Source organism: Aphelocoma coerulescens, chromosome 17 (assembly GCF_041296385.1).
Source record: "Aphelocoma coerulescens isolate FSJ_1873_10779 chromosome 17, UR_Acoe_1.0, whole genome shotgun sequence".
NCBI lineage: Eukaryota > Metazoa > Chordata > Aves > Passeriformes > Corvidae > Aphelocoma > Aphelocoma coerulescens.
In genome coordinates this window covers 5,236,477-5,253,271 of record NC_091030.1, presented here as the reverse complement: position 1 = coordinate 5,253,271, position 16,795 = coordinate 5,236,477, and the positions used below count along the sequence as shown (strand labels likewise).

Genomic DNA, 16,795 nt, shown 5'->3' with positions numbered 1-16,795 from the left:
GTTTGTGGTTTTTTTCCGTAGGCCAGCGCACCATTGGGGTCATCACTAAGCTGGATCTTATGGATGAAGGAACTGATGCACGAGATGTGTTAGAAAACAAATTGCTTCCCCTCCGTAGGGGTATGTTTCCTCATGCTTTGTCCATGATCTCCTTCCTCTGTTTTCCCTTTGTGAGATGTCCTGCCCTCATCCTCTTCCTCCAGTGCATCCCCTTCCTGTAACATCTCTTACAACTTGTGGTTAAGCCATCTCTGTTCCAAGCTAAAACTGAGAAAAGTTGGGGAACCGGGCTCAGTCATACTGTTTAACAGGAACTTTTTAGGTATTTATACCTTGATATGTAGTCCTAGCAGAAACACAACCTTATGCTCTTATCTTTACTTTCTTTTCAATAAGGCAAGCTGTGAAAGATGTTTAAAACACCCCTCTTGCTGCTATAGTAAAGAGATTAAGTAATTCTGGGCTGTGATACACGGCTGTGGCCACAGCAAAAGTACCTGTGCTAAGGACTCATAACAGGAGAGTCTGAAATAAATGAGACTGGAGTGTGCTTTGTGCTTGGGGAGCAGTAATAAATAATCTAATTCTCTGTCCCATACCCATTTTTGTCCTGCACACCAAAATGTCAGAACCTGGGCCATTCAAGGAAATTCTAATTTTAAACTCTTCCAATTGCCCCTAATAATGTGTTACCACTAGAATTCCCCTTTTGTAATGCTGCTGGCTGAGTAACTTCGTTCTCAAGTCTGAGTCTCATTTACATCCTTGCAACCATCTGATCTCTAACCCCACTCTCACAGGTTACATTGGTGTGGTCAACAGAAGTCAGAAGGACATAGATGGCAAGAAGGACATTCAGGCAGCTCTGGCTGCAGAGAGAAAGTTTTTTCTCTCCCACCCAGCCTACAGACACATGGCTGATCGCATGGGAACCCCCTTTCTGCAGAAAGTACTGAACCAGGTACTGTCCACAGTCAGGAACTGCTGCCCTTGGTGTCATTGGCTGTGAAACACATTGAGGCCAGAAACGGAGCTTGCACACCAAAGGCAGAGAGAGCACTGATTTATCCTTTCACTTTTAAATTCAATGGTTGGTTTGTGGTATATGCACTATTAGGATGTAAGGTCTTTCTGGATAAGTTAAAAGATACCTTCTAAATTCTTGTGATCTCAGTATTTATGGCATACTGATAGTCATTTCCCATTTATTGAGGCTACCTTATCCCTATTTTTCATACAGTAGCAATTTACTGTTGCTTCCCTCTCTGCTCCCTTGAAATACTCTCTGAAGTGAAGAGAGTCTCTTTCCTATTTCTCCTTATTCAAATGTTCATCTTTAAACTGGATTTTCCCACAGCTGTGCTTTGTGCAAACCCTCTTATTAGAGCCCCATGAGTGATTTTGGCTCCTTCCACCTTGCCTTTTCACCCTTTTTTTTTTTAAAAAGGGCTTTACCACCACATTGGGTGTCAATGGTGTGCTAATCTGAAGGCAGAATAGCCTTTACCTCTGTGTAAATAGCAAATGCTAATACTTGTATGTGAAGTTTATTCTTGGGTTTGAGTCAGCAGGTTTGTGTGGAGGGGAGTTTTGCACCAGACTAGAAGGAAAAAATGGAAGGTGAAGAGTAGAGGGGGACAATAGGCAGGAGCTGGGGATGGGGAATACTTTCAGCTCATAACTGGTATTTGTCCTGGGGTAGACATTTTGTTAGGATCACACAGAAGAATTGAACACAGAGAGGAACTTTCATCTGTTTTGTAGTGTGGAGGCAGCAAACTCTTCCCAGTAACTACCTAGAGGTTTACTGTTGTCTTAAACCTTCTTCTTGTGCAGCAATTGACCAACCACATCCGTGACACGCTGCCAGGGCTGCGGAACAAGCTCCAGAGCCAGCTCCTCTCCATTGAGAAGGAGGTGGAGGAGTACAAGAACTTTCGTCCTGATGACCCTGCTCGCAAGACCAAAGCTCTGCTTCAGTAAGCAGCCTCAGTGTCCCTTGCTAGAAAGGACTGCTCAGCGATGAGTTCCACTTCACGCTCTTGGGTTTTCTTTCAGGATGGTCCAGCAGTTTGCTGTGGACTTTGAGAAACGCATTGAAGGCTCTGGAGACCAAATTGACACCTATGAGCTGTCAGGAGGAGCTCGGATCAACCGCATTTTCCATGAGCGTTTCCCCTTTGAACTGGTGAAGGTACTGCTTCCCCATGCTGCTGAGATACACTTTTTGTTGCCTGTTATCTGTTACTACTTCTGTCTGCCTCCTTACTCCTCTTGCTATCTTTCATCAGCAGACTTTCTCTTCAGCTGCTTTGTTTCATAGTTTTCCCTTTTACTACCTTTATTCACTTGTTTGTCTCCTTTATTGGGACCTTCCCATAGTGCTGACCCTTCCCTCTGTCCCTGTTCTTGTTACAGAACTTAACTTTCTCTGAACTAAATGACAATATTTCTTTGGCTTAATTCCTAAATGCTAAATTAAGTGTGAAAAATCACTTTAACACAACCAATGGTAAATCAATGACTGAATGCCCTCACAGATACTTTATGTCAAAGCTACTATGACTGAATTTCATATAGAAGGGATGGTGCTGAAACTTGTACTTCCTTGCTCCTGAGCATCAGACTGGACCTAAAGTTGGCCTAATAGATACCTAAGAAGCAGGAAGAAGAATTGTAGGTATACCTGAGATTGCTTCTGTCTGTCCCCTATCAATGGCCTAGAGGTGGGAATAGTGTAGAAACTGTACTCTCCTCTTGAAAGTGGAAGAGGATTCTTATTGAAAGACATTTTTCTTGGATGATGAAGTACACTAACCTGATAAAGAGGGATACTGAAAATCTTTTTTTTTAATGTTAGGTGGAACAGATTTGAGAGCCACATCTTTCTGCTTCATTATTTTTTGCATTCTGCTTCCTTTTTTTTGACATTTGAATAAGATGAGGCCATTCTAATAAAATAAAGAGCCTTGCTTGTGTTAGATTTACAATTCACACCAAACCATTTATCCATTTGTGGTGTTCACTGAAAAAGCAACTGCCAAGATCTCATGTTAAATGTTGTGAGGCAAACCAATCTGCTTTAGAAAGCCATCTAGCATTTCAGTGCTTTATCTCAAAGAAGCTCCTTAAGAGCAGCTGGGGCGTCTGTAAGTGGAGGCCCTTAGCTGTTCACGTGTGTCCAGGGTGTCCTGCTTTGGCCACAGCAGTTTTATGGCTGGACTTTGTATCCAATGCTAGGGCTAGTATCTCACGTGTCACGTGGTAGTGCTGGCATGGGACCTCTTCTCTGCAAAGTCTGCTGCTGTGTCCTGCTATGCCAATCAGTGTCATAAAGTTTCTTACGGAATTCTGTCCTGGTGCAGATGGAGTTTGATGAGAAGGAGCTGCGGAGGGAGATCAGCTACGCCATCAAGAACATCCACGGTATCAGGCACGTATCATGCACTAGGCAGAGCTCTGGCTGAAAAGCCTTGTAAATACTTCTAGACCTTCCAAATGGAGTTGAAGACTTCAGAGGTACGGTAGGTCAGCCAAAGGGAGGGATAACCTATGCCTTGAATCTGGGAGTAGGGACAATCATTCAAGTGAGTTTGCTTTCTTTTCCCATGTGGGAGTCACAGAAGCCTAAAAGGTAAAGCCTGGGTAACTTGACATCTTTTCCGTCCTTCTTGGGCCTTTACATATGAAAGGGTAGGAAGAGGGATACAACCCCATGTTACTGGTTTGTTTAATTAAAACTAAAATGTTGATTTTCACATTAACTAGCAGTTAGTTGTTCAAAACAAGTGTTGGTACAGAGCCTCTCCTCCCCTAGAGATCTGAGGGAGCACTGGTGTGCCCATCACCAGGGTCCCACTGGCCCCACATAGTTAGCAAACAGGTTTGTGTTCCCTTCAGTGTGAAGGTGAATTGTCAGAAAGTTCAGCCCTGAGACCCTGAGTTGTGCTGCTCCTGGGAAGGTGCCTGTTGGAGCCCTTCCTGCACACAGGGATGTGTACAAACACTGACCTAGATTTATTTTCATTCCTTTCTCTTGGTCAGTTGCCAGCTGAACTTGATAAAGGGTGTCAGAGGTGTCAGTGTCCTAACTATCAAGAAAATCTTCCAGAGCAGGCCTCATCTCCTGCACAACTCTGAGGTCAAACACACTGTGGAGGGGTCAGCCCCTGCCACCCTTAGGCTGAGGTAAAATGGTAACCTGGCCATGGCTGTCCAGCTAAGATCCATTTTGCCCTCAGCACCTCCTTCCTGGGAAGTGCCAAGCATCCCTCATTTTTCATGGACTCCGGTCATGGCTTGTCCAGGGGACATGACACTTTCCAGCCTAAATGTCCCGGGTTTTGGTGATGGCGGTGCCTGCTCTGAGATGTGTGTGTAACGCTGTGACATTCTCCTTGCCCCTTCTCCCCCTCCTGCCTTGTCTTGTCCCCACCCTGGGTGTTTAGAACCGGTCTCTTCACACCTGACATGGCCTTTGAGACCATTGTGAAAAAGCAGGTGAAGAAGATTAAAGAACCTTGCCTGAAATGCGTGGACATGGTCATTTCGGAGTTAATCAATACTGTCAGACAGTGCACCAAGAAGGTAACCAGAGGCAGCATGGAGTTGGCACCTTCCACCCGCTCGCTGGCTGCGGTGCAGCATCGTGACCTGGGCAGGGACTTGCCTGCAGCCACACTTGGTGTTTTCACCACCTCCTCAGCATGACTAGACCTGAGCAGAGCCAGCCTGGAGCGATCCAGCCAACAAGCCAAACAGAAAGGAAGCACTGTGGGATGTGTGCTATGGCCCTGCTCTCTGAATCTTTCAGAGCTGGGATTTAAATTTTGTGCTCTTTGTTCTTGTAGAAGTTAGAGGGTTAAGCTGTTGGGGGATGTATGGGGCTGAAATTCAGAGCTACAGCACTTACGATTGTGGGCTGTATCTCAAGGAAATGTTGCTGTGGTGTTTGGCTTGGTTTCTGGCTGGTTTGGTCCATATCCTGATCTGGAATGGCAGCACATGGCTGAGAAGAAGCAAGTTAGAAATGTTTATCAGCCTCTGGGGTCCATCTGCTCTCTCTCTCTCAAGAGAGGGCATCAAGCTTTGCCCTTTGGGATCCATACTAGTATTTTTTGGGGTCAGGGGAGGGAACCTGCCTTGATTCTGCTCGTTGGATGTGGCAGCTTTTGTTTATGAGGTTGGGGTTGAAAGAGAACAAGATAAGATGACTCGTGCCATCTTCTCAGCTATGACTTGCTGCTTCAGGTTGGGCTGGGTGCTGGTGAAAAGGCACCTCAGTTAGGATTAGGTGGGCACTGGAAACTGGACTCGCCGCTGGCTATTCAGGTGCAGGTAAATGGGCACTGCAGGGGGTTTCCACAGAGTCTGACCCCCTCTCTGCAAGGGTGGGGACAGGTGCCCAAGTGGTAACACTTGCCATCCCTTGCACAAGTGCCTGGTCCTTAGGGCCAGGAGCCTCAATAGAAGGGCTCAGGTGTGCAGGCACGTGCTTTGCCCCCAGGACAGACTGGGAGAGCAAAGTGGATGCAGTGAGAGGTTGCTCAGGTTTCTAGAGTGCTGGAGGAGCTTCCTTTTTCTGTCCTGCTGTCCTCTCTTGGGGTGTGTGACTGTGGGAAGCACCCAGAAAATTGCCATTAGAGCCTGTTGACAGGTAAGCACAGGCCCTCGGGCTGCCAAGTATCCAGAGTCACCTGCTAACTGGATCAGAAGGGCCCTTCTTTTTCATGCCCTCTGAAGCTTCTTTTGGTTTGTTTTCCATCCATCAGTTGCTATTGATAACTTCCCATTGATTCTTTCCCATTGCATCCTTTCTTTCACTATTTCTTACTTCATTGTTTCTTTTTCATTCCTCTTTTTACTGACAGTTTTAGAATAAACCATCTGTTCTGAAGGCAGCAGTTCCTCAAGTGATCAGGTAGTGGGTACAGCAGGGTGGGAAATACAGGAGGAGAAGAGACCACATGGATGGAGGAGAAATGTCACAGATTCAGGAATAAAGGATTCCATTTTAACTTGGATCCTACTGCTAAGGTGTTCATGGTTGACTTCAGTTCTAGTTGCGCTGTGTGTGCTCTGGTAGCCATAGTTACTATTTTTTATATGAAGAAAGAAAATACTGTCAGGTGATACTCAGGTACTGTAAGGGACTAATTTTTTTTAAAAATCAGATTTCCCCCGAAGTCTGGTGGGGGAAACAGCATAACTTGAACTTAGATGGGCAGCTGGATTAGTAGGAATCCTCTGCTGGGTCAGAGGGTGTGAACTGAACTCTGGAAATGCTCTTGCTTTGCTCAAAAGGGGCATTGTTGGCACCTACGGAGAGACCCTTGGGTGAATCCACATCCTGTAATATATTCCAACTCTTTGCTGCTTAAAAGGCAGAGTGGTTGTACATCTCATAATATGTGTTGAAGAGTGTTTTAATACTGGTGTTGCTTGGGGACTTGCAGGTGTTATCTGCAGAGATGTGGAAGATGAGGTGAAGGAGTAGATACCTGATTTACATGAAGTGGTGGTTATTTATAGCCATCCCAGGATTTGTTGTTTGCTGCAGGCACCCCAGGTGTGGTTATAAACTGCAGCTTTAGAAAAGCAGTATCCCCTTCCCATGCCAAGGGGATGTTATTCCCTGAAAGTACTGGCAAAGCAGTAATGGCCCATGATAAGACAAGTAACTCAGATTGTGTAACAAAGAACATCCTGGTAGAAGCTCTGAAGTGTTAAAAGAAGTGCTGAAAAACTTTTTTTGGGTGCAGTAGTCTTGAATTGGATTGATCTTGGCTATATTTTAGTAACTTTAGTTTCTGTGGACTTTCTGTTTTTCCTGAGTGGAGCCACTGAGAGCACAGACCACATAATATCATAATTAATAGTTCCTTATAAATCACAGCAGGCGTGTGTTGGGTCTGATGCTGCAGGTATAATGGATGCTTTATATAGCTATGGATGTCTCGTAGCATGTTTGCATTTTCCTAAATACTGGGTACATCTGTTCTTACTGAGGAGGTTGATGTTGCAGGGAAGGTGAGTGAGATGAAATATGTTCTGTAAGTGGAGTGGTTTGTCCGAATCCCTGAAACTGAGAGACACCGGTTCAGTTCTGCCAAAACAAGATACAAGTGACAGACCTTTGCAGGTCTTAGCCTGGCTCCTGTTCAGGCTTCCTGCAGCTGAAATAAGGAAAACTTGAAGGGTAGATAACCATGGTGGGAAGGAAAGGGAAATAAGATAAAGAGACATGAGAAATGGTGAATGTCTAGGAAAAGAGGCAGTGGCTCACTGGCAAGAAGCTTTGTCTTGAAATCCCAAGAAGCTTTCCTTCAGGAAGTGATCACTTGATCCCTGGGGGCTCCATTCACTCATCTTGCTCTTGACAGCTCACCATTTCACTGGCCCAGCTGCTCCTACCTCATTCCCCCTTTGCCACTTCCATTTGCCTGTAGACTCTCCTGATACTTGGCAGTGCACAGGCCCCATAGCAATGCTCACCTGGTTCAGTAAACTAATGGAATGAACCAAAATCTCACTTCTCATTTTGCCTTGTGTTTTCTCTCTTCTCCCTTTTCCTTCCTTCTTTCTTCCTCCTTCCTGCTCTTTCTCTGCTTTGCTTTCTTCTTCCTCGTCGCTTCCTCCCACCCTTCCCCTGCCATGCAGAACGGGTCTCTTCACGCCTGACCTCGCTTTTGAAGCCATAGTGAAAAAGCAGGTGCAGAAGTTGAAGGAGCCAAGTCTGAAGTGTGTGGATATGGTAGTGAGTGAGCTCACATCCACCATCAGAAAGTGTAGCGAAAAGGTAAAGAAACAAAAAATCAAAGAAAGGTCAATGCCCACCCCCTTCCCACACACTTCCATGCTGTTTCTCCACACACACACCTGGAACTCCAGCAAATCTACAGAGAGAAAACTGATATAACGATGTATCTAAAGGAGAGCAGCAACCTGCAGGTACAAGAGCAGTTTAAAGGCAGGCCAAGGGAAGTGGGTGACAACTGATGGGCTTTTTAGCTGAGCACTGAGCTGGGACCCAGTGGGTTACCCTGGCATAACCTTTTCCTCTGTCTGTATCAGTGTGGATCAAACCCTTTGTAAGACCAGTTTGCTGTGCCATTGCCTGCACATTTGGAACTTCTTACTTGTTGTTTCTGGGACCCCCTTAAATCCAGATACCCTAGAAAAAGATAAAAAGCCAGAAAAAGACCTCCCACCCCTGCAGCATTAGTGGTCTGCAGTGAATATTGACCAGTAGCATCTACAAAACAGCAGTTGATGAAAAATTTGAGGTGCAAGACGTTCTGCAAGAGACATTCAGAATTCCAAAAGGCTTTGAGAAAAGCTTTTCCAGGCATTACACTCTCTACATCATTTTCCTGCTGATTTCTCACTCCATGAACTATGCTCAGTGGGAAGTAGTGGGAGGCTTTTCCTTGCATGTGGTGAACCACAGGAGGTGAAGCCTGAGGGCAGCAGCAGGTGGAGAGTGGCAGGGAAGGTGTCAAATACTTATTGGAAGCTGGGGCACGAGTGGCTTTGATTCCCAGGCTGGTTCCCTCCAGGAGAGGGCACTACATGCCTCCTCAAAAAAAAAAAGGCAGATGTGGCAATTGGTGTAAAACTTACCAGCGAGGGGCTAGAAACATGTGGCACAGCAGAAGTGTATTCTGGAAACTGAGTTGGAAAGGACTGTTTCATGGGCTATTTTAGGACTTGGGAATTACAGTTTCCTTCTTCCAGGGTTACAGCCAGACTCACCAGCATTTTGGTGAGCCCTGAATTGGGAAGGAAGGGAAGATAGGAATTGATATGAGTTCAGAGTGAGGGCAAAAGATGAGTTAAAAAGGTCTGGCTCACATTTGGAATGCAGAGCTCATCACCACCTCTGTAAGGACACATCTTTGACATGCCCCAAGCTCTGCCCAGTCTATTTCTTGAGGAGTCCTGGTGTTGCCAGGTTGTGGGGGCTGATGTGGTGAGGCAGAGTAACTCCTTCCCAGCCTATTTCTAATGCCGATTTTTTATTTTGATGGGTGTGATTGCTTGCACTGTGTTCTGTAACTGGCTGGTGACCTCTGCTCTGGTTGGGGAGAGAGAAGGATGATGATAAAAACCTCAAGTGTGTTGAATTCTGGTTTCTCTATTGGACCATGTCATTAGAGTGGCTGGATACTGACTTGCTCTGTGGATTTTTAATCCATGATGTGATGGATGACCCTGTGAGGATATGCCAAGGTGATGCAACCTGGGTAATCCTATAAGGAAGGTGATAGTGACAGTGTAGGAGACTAATGGCTATGGTTAAAGCCAGAGAGGCCAGAGAGGCAGATGTTAGATGTAAAATAACTGCCTGAATGAAAACACGTAGCAACAGTACTGGAAGATAAAAGGAAGACTTTAGTAATGCTTAAAGTCAAATGTCTGCATGTAGTGAGAAGGTTAATCTTGCCTGTACTTCGCTCTGAAAGAGGAGAAAGAAAGAAAAGGCCACTTAAGGATTGCAGCTGGACTAAGATGGGTTCTGATGGCATAAGGTCGTAACAGCACAGGGACATCAGTTAATTTGCAATATTTATTTTGCATGTTATAGCTCTAACTGCTTGACATGGACGAGAGCATGTGCTATTAGGTGAAGCATCTGGAAAAGGCTATTTTAGGACTGATGCTAATTGTAAGGTAATACCCAGCCTGCCATGTTGTGGACTGATACTGCCTTTCAGATGACAAAAACCTTTAAACTCACCAGAAGTCCTGCAAGGCTTCTGGAAAGGAAGGCTGCTTGGGCTAACACCTCTTGAATTAGCTTAACAGTCCTGTAGCCTTGGTTTGTTGCTGTCCTGAACTGTGGTGTGTTATTGTTTATGTTCTCTCACAATTATTTCATTTCACCCCAGATGGTGAAGAAATCATTGTATGTGCAGTTGATAAAGCTGTGTAGATTGAATATTATGAGACTATAAAAGAACACAGAAGGTGGCAAACCTATCTGTGTTCACAGAAGTACAGTTTTCTTGTATGAAAAGTTGACTATTTCTTGACTCTTAGACAAAGTTGAGGGCTGAAGAGGATGGCCATTAACAGCTGTCCTGTGACTGGCCTGATTCTGAGCTTCTTGCTATTGGAGAGTAGCTCCAAAAGCAGCAGAAAGCTGGTGTAAGCATGCTCCCTTACATTTAGGAGGATAATGTTCTAGCTAGTGTTTTTCCAAAAGCAGGAGCCTTCTGTGCCAGACTGCACTGCAGCGTCTCACAAGTGCAGGAAAGTCTTGCAAGTCAGCAGCCCTTCAGCTGAAGGTTGACCTCTGGTGTGCTGGCAAGGACTCCTAGAATCTGCAAAGAGGGGAACTAAGGAACATTGGGACAATTTGGTTTTCAAAGAGGGCTGTAAGCTTGTATTTTGATTAAACAGGAAAATGATGCTAAAACAGGATCAAACCTCACTTAGCTGGGACACGATCCCAGGCTGACAGACGTTACCCCTCGAAGGGTCGCCTGCTCTCCTGTCTTTCAGAGTTATGGCATTTCTGGGTGCTGTTTGTCCTGCTGGTGATAACTCCTTGCCCCTCTATACCCTGTTGCATGTTCCTTGGTGGTGTGACATCCTATGGCTTGTTTATCTCTTTCCTTGCCCACCCTTGCTGCTCCTGTGCATGCTTGGGGTCAGAAACTCCTGCATGGGGACCAATGCTGCCAATTTATTTTTGCACATGAATGTTGCTGGACAACCTGGTTTCTGAATAAACCACAACTTGTTTTGCACTTTGTGTGCATTTGAACTGGTTGGGACTGGGATGGTGTGGGGAGGTTTGAATGTGGTTTTTGTTTGACTGTGTTTGTTGTTTTTTTTTAATTTGAAGCAAAGAAGCTGAGACTTGCTTAAAGGTTTTCCAACTTCCTATTTTTCTGTTTGACATAACTTGCCCATCTATCCTTTGCCAACCCCCCCAAAGAAAACAGGAAGCTTTCCCTGTCTGTTTCTGAAGCAACCAGCTGCCTGAACCAAAAGATCACGGAGAACACCCAGTTTTTGCTGTCAAGACAAGGTGGTACAGGGGAACTAATTCCACTTGTTTTTTCCTGCTTCTGTGGCCTTCAAAAACAAACCACACATTTAAAAATAGTGTCAAATCTGGTCCAAATTCCAGTTCTAGGCTATTGCAACTTGCTTGACTGCAGGGGGGCTTAAAGAGTTTGAAACTGTTTGTAGGCAGATGTTAGGAATATTGGTGGTGGTTAGTGTGGGATCTGGCTTCCAGTAGTGATGCTGCACTTTTTGAGGCTATTCCTTGTAGCATGTTATAATTATGTATACAAAACAAAGGGCAAACCGGTTTCAGAAGAAGCCCTCATAAACTGGGGGAACAAAACAAATGCAGTACAGGTCATGGGCAAATGAGATTTTGTTTTTATGCACACCCTTGAGCAGGTATAAAAGACTGATATTGGGAAATACTGTTTGCCATCATAGTCAAATTGGAGGTGATATTAAAAAACCATAGGGAAAATAGTTTCACAATGAATAGGTAAAGTAGGGAAGAAAGGGCTGGATTCTGGATCTAGAGGATTAATTTTATTTGACTGTGTTGGGCTTGACCTGAAATGCAACAGTTTCTGCTGCAGGAATCACTAGAAGTTTATGACTCTAGGCAAGATGGCAGGTGCTGTGTGAAACCCAGAAGACTTTAAAGGTGCTGATTCTAGAAGTGTAACTCAGGTATTATCTTTGTAGATAATCTTCCTTTGAATCACAGCCACTAAAGTCCTTTTGCTTCTCAGTGTGGGCAGGAAAGTATTCACTCCTCAGTAATGTGGCAAAAAATGTGCTGTAGATGCAATGTGAACATAGATATGTAATCCTGCCCCAACGCAGTGGAGAACAGGTAGAAGCAGTTGGATGCCCAGAGCACGGTGTTTCTTGGAGACACGAACCCTTGAGCTGGTCAGATTCTCTGTCTCTGCTTGCAGATGTTGGAGAGAGACAAATGCTTTCACTTAGTCCCTCAGCAAACAGGGACTGAAATCCACTTCACTTCCTATATGACTTAACAGGTTGTAACAACAGGCCATTCATGTGCATAGCCTACTACAGTGAAATGCTGAACAACCAGAGAAACTACTCACTTTAACAGGAAAAACCCAACCAGCAAGAAGCAGTGCACTTATATCTGGGGTTTGCCAAAAGCCTCATGACAGGAAGAATGTGGTGAGTTTGGAGCAGGTCTCTGGTGAGACAGAATGGTTGCTGCAATAGTGAAAAGGGCTTTTCTCTAAAGCCCAAAGCAAGCAGAAATTAACTTTGCCCCCAACAGACCTCCAGGAACTTGGAAAAATCTGTCTGCAAGTCCAGCTTTCTAGAACTTCCCTCAAGAATATCTGATAGCAGGGCATATGTGTGCATGTGTACATGTGGGGGGCTGCAGCCCCCTTTTTACCTCCCTTTCCCATGTGCACGTGTTTCCTCTCTCCTGCAGCTCAGCCAGTACCCTCATCTGCGTGAGGAGATGGAGAGGATCGTCACCACCCACATCCGTGAGAGAGAAGGCAGGACCAAGGATCAGGTGGGAATCAGGAGTGTGTGTTGGGGGGGAAATTGGGTGGGGGACACCTTTTGAAGGTGTCTATAAGTCAGAGGGGCCTGAGCCAAATGGTGTCTGGCAGTAGAGGGGATCAGATGAACAATGTCCAGGGCTCTGTGTGCCCCTGTTAGCAGTGTCAGTCACTAACCTCTTGCTCTGTGCCTCTCTTTCGCAGGTCATGCTTCTAATAGACATTGAGCTGGCTTACATGAACACAAACCACGAGGATTTCATTGGCTTTGCCAAGTAAGCACCCACCTCCTATTGCCTCCTCTTCTCCACATGTGTTTCCTGTGGCTCTGTCCTGTAGCTGCTCCAGTAGATGGGGTGCAGATGCTATGATCCCAAGAATGGTGCAGCTTCTCAGTATTGCTTGTTTTTTCCATGACTCTGGATTGCAAGACTGGGGAGGAGGCTAGAGATGCATGGAAGGGGGTGTTGCAGTATTAGATTTGTTTCAGAACAAAAAAACGCAGCAGCTATGGAGGGTTAGTGACCCAAATGAGGTTCATGTGGGAGCGAGAAGATGAGTAGTCCAAGCTGAGAGAGCAGATGGCAAAAGATTGAGTTATTAAGGCTTGGTAGCTAGTGGTGGGGGGCCCCAACTCACTGTAGCAGCTATCCAAAGGGAGGAGGATTCAGGTGATCAAGAAGAGCCTGAGAAGTTTTGAATGTCTCTGCTGTTGTTTGCAGTGCTCAGCAGAGGAGCAGCCAGATGAGCAAGAAGAAGGCAGCTGGTAACCAGGTAGGCCAAGTTCCATCTCCTTCACTGCTGCAAGGAGGATGTGTTTGCTACCTGGAAGCTACCCAGGTGGACTGGATGCAGCACTGCTCTAAGTTGTTTTTTTGTGTTGCCTTTTTTTAACTCATCAAACTGTTGATGACTGGAAGATAGTGGTTTAGGCTCCCTGCAGTCAGGAAGAACTGAGCATCTGGCAGCAATGGAGGCAGCTTGATAATCAAGATCTGGTCTCGCTTTTCTGCTAGAAATCCCTATTAATGTTCTGTAAATTCCTGTTTGTTAAGCCCCTTTTCTAACTGTGCCAACTCTCCTGCCAAGGTGAGAGGTACAGAACACTAGGTCTGAAGTGTTACAGAATTGTCCTTTCTAGTTGTCTTTCCCATGAGTGGTATCTACTTTCCAAAAAGAGATTTCGAGAGAATTCATGGACTCTTTTTATGAAAAACTTTACTGGAAATATATAAATCTCTGTACAGGTAGATGAAGGGTGATGATAGCCATGGTTGCAGTGGGTATGTATAACACACCCATGGGAGAAGACAGCAGTGGAGGGGAGGACTTCCCTTAATCCTCCAGGAACGGTGAGGAGTGTACACAGAATTAAAAAGAGACTAGATTTGCTGGGGACATGGCAAGGCTATCTTGGCTAGAAGATCTTGGAAACAAAGCCTTACAAGCAACTTCATAGAGAATGGAAGCAAATGCTTTTGCTTAGTCTTTTTAAAAGACATTCACTCCTGACATCCATCCTCTTCATAACAAAATGTTTGGCTACCTCTCCCTGGACATGACATTGCGGACTGTTTCAGACTGTTGGCAGGCAGATGTTCTCAGCAGGTTGGGCTGGCTAGCCAGCCATTTTGGAGCAGCTGTAGGGAATCCCATCCTCTGCAGTCCTTTACAGTAGAGCTGAGTGTAGAAGAGTGCAAAGGGTAGACTCTGGATCTACCTGTAAAGTGCTTTCACTTTCCTGTTAGCAGATTTATTTTGGGATGGGGTTGCTTGTGTTAACACCTGGGGTGAAAGATTTGCTACCAGCCCCCAATTTATTTTATTTTTGAGCCTCTCTTCTCCTGCTCCAACTTTCCTAGTAACAATCTCTCCTCTCTTTGCTCCTCTCCTGCTCTCTGCTCTGCTGCTGTTGCTATGGTTCCCCTTTGCAGGATGAGATCCTGGTGAGTAGAAGGCCACTCAGCAGGGTGTGCTAATGAACATTAATGTTGCATCTGGGAAGGCAAAACCAAGGCATAAACACATTATTCCCTCTGCTACTGGATGGGGAGAGTAGGGCAGCTGGCATTAGACACAGATGAAGCAGAAACAAGGTGGAAAGGTAGTATGTTGAGGAAAAATTCAGAGCTGCGGGTACATCTTTTGAGTGGGTGGAGATAAAAAGCAGCAATCCGAGGATGTGTAGTTCTGTTCCACTGCCCTCTCCTGTCCACAGGGAGAGTAGGACTAGCCTGAGCTTAGAAGGCAGGAGATGAAGACCCGAGGCTCCTACGTTTGCCTTTACAGAGTAAATTGCCAATTGAAATGATCCTGTACCTCCAGGGCAGGTAACCAGGTAGGCCAACTGGGTAGATGGCTCACACAATGCAACCTGCTAATACACTGTGCAGTCTTAAGGTTTTTCAATGCCAGGAAGCTTTCAGCAAGCATATCCATACAACAAGGTACACACATAATGCACGCAGATGTTTTTGGGTGTGAATAGTGCAGTCATAGGCATAAAAGCTAATGCCTTTAATGTGGATACATACCTGCATTTGATTATGGGTGGGGTTCTAAACCACCGCTCAGTGAATAGAGTCCCCTAGAGAGTAATAGCCTGGCTTCTTTACAGACTAAACTTCTAGGAACTTGTCTTGCCCTAAATTAATATGACTACCCAAATACCTGGGCATGCTGAAGTCCAGGATACTAATTCCAGATGCACCATTTTGTTCTGTTATCCTTAGTGACTCCTTTTACTAAACTCAATTCTTTCTGGGGTGCTTGGCCGTGTCCTGAACTGGTTCTCCCTACCCTGAGTTGAGTGAAACACTCCACACCTGCAGTGTGCTGAAAGGTGTGCTGGTGTCCTGGTTTTCTCTAGGCATGGCCTTTTCTGGGTGTTTTACTGTGATTTGGTGCTTGTAGATTGTGCCAATGTCCAAGGCACTCCTGATGTAGTTCTTTCTGTATCTTTCTTCTTGGCAGAGGGTATAATGCACAGCACTGCCAGGTTCCTTCCTGCCTCCTTTTTATACTATTCCTGGCCCTTTTGGGGCAGGGACCTTCACTGGTTGAATGGGGGGCTCTTCTGGCAGCAGCAGAGAGCACCATGTTCCTTGTCTTTCCATACTGCTCTGTGTGTGGGGATACCCTTGGATCCTTCCTCTGTCACCTAAGGCCAGGAATGATTGTCCATGTTAATGCTTACGGCTTCCACCCCCTCAGGTGATCCGGAAGGGCTGGCTCACCATCAACAACATTGGGATCATGAAGGGTGGCTCCAAGGAGTATTGGTTTGTCCTGACAGCGGAGAACCTCTCCTGGTACAAGGATGATGAGGTGAGTAGCTCAACTCTGCTGCTTGAGTCTCAGGCATCTGATGAGGACAAGCCCTTCAGATCACTGGGTGTTACAGATGTATCTTCTGAATGCTGTCTGCAGCTTGTGACAAGCTGAAACTGTCCTTGGGCCAGGATCCCCATGGCCTCAGTACTGCTGAGCATTTCTGAATTGATGTGAATGTGGCTTGTTTGACGCACAAGGAGTAATATTTATGCTTGAAGTTCTGGCTCAGTGGAAAGTTGACAGGCTCTTGGAATGAATTTGACCTTTATTAATTTTGCTGTGGCAGCTGTGATCATCAAGGGTGTGATGGGTTAGTTCCAAAGTTTGGACTTCTAGGCATTTGTGGGGCAGCAGTGAGTTTTCTGAAGGCGCATGGCAGATGATTTCATGCATCTCCTGGTTACAAGAAAAAAGCTTTCTCAGAGGAAAACAACAAAAGCTATGGACCTGACACTCTAGCTCAGGTGCTGGCTCCTTCTGAGTGCGAATAAATTACTTAATCTCTCTCAGGTCCAGCTCTTAAACATGTAAAGTAGGAATGTCTTTTTACTGTTTCTATATTGAATGTGCCAGTGAATGTGTTATATTTAAAATTGTTTGAGTTGTAAATGGTTAGAGTTCTGCTGATCAAGTACAGTGATGTGTGGAGTATCACTGTTAGGAGCATGGACCTACTCTGTAGAGTTGCTTGATAATCTTGAATATTAGCAATTCTGGCAACATGCTGTGATGTGTTTCTGCTTCAGTGGGAATTGTTATAAGCAGACAGAATCATTCCAGCTGAAATCACTGTCAACAGTGTCTTACTTCCTATGCAAGACAAAGGTAGATAATTGTCCTTTTTGGTTACTTTGAAAAGAGAAAGAATAGCTGGATGGTTCTGGTAAGAACATGATTGAAAGGTTTGGTCCCCTCAATGT

The 16,795-nt window shown here is 45.3% G+C and overlaps 1 protein-coding gene across 12 annotated transcripts in view; it reads left to right on the top strand.

The window, feature by feature from the left end:
- The window catches only part of DNM1 (dynamin 1), a 67,991-nt gene that overhangs the window by 26,211 nt on the left and 24,985 nt on the right, over nucleotides 1-16,795 (top strand). For 6 of the 12 annotated variants that reach the window (XM_069032139.1, XM_069032146.1, XM_069032142.1 and 3 more), the window contains exons 5-15: nucleotides 22-120; nucleotides 801-961; nucleotides 1,837-1,979; nucleotides 2,059-2,194; nucleotides 3,366-3,433; nucleotides 4,449-4,587; nucleotides 12,467-12,553; nucleotides 12,747-12,817; nucleotides 13,265-13,316; nucleotides 14,477-14,488; nucleotides 15,756-15,869. In XM_069032139.1, the coding sequence (XP_068888240.1) occupies nucleotides 22-120; nucleotides 801-961; nucleotides 1,837-1,979; nucleotides 2,059-2,194; nucleotides 3,366-3,433; nucleotides 4,449-4,587; nucleotides 12,467-12,553; nucleotides 12,747-12,817; nucleotides 13,265-13,316; nucleotides 14,477-14,488; nucleotides 15,756-15,869 (1,082 nt within the window). Of the gene's footprint in view, nucleotides 1-21; nucleotides 121-800; nucleotides 962-1,836; nucleotides 1,980-2,058; nucleotides 2,195-3,365; nucleotides 3,434-4,448; nucleotides 4,588-7,659; nucleotides 7,799-12,466; nucleotides 12,554-12,746; nucleotides 12,818-13,264; nucleotides 13,317-14,476; nucleotides 14,489-15,755; nucleotides 15,870-16,795 lie in introns of all 12 variants that reach the window. The other 6 variants (XM_069032149.1, XM_069032148.1, XM_069032147.1 and 3 more) reach the window with 2 other exon arrangements.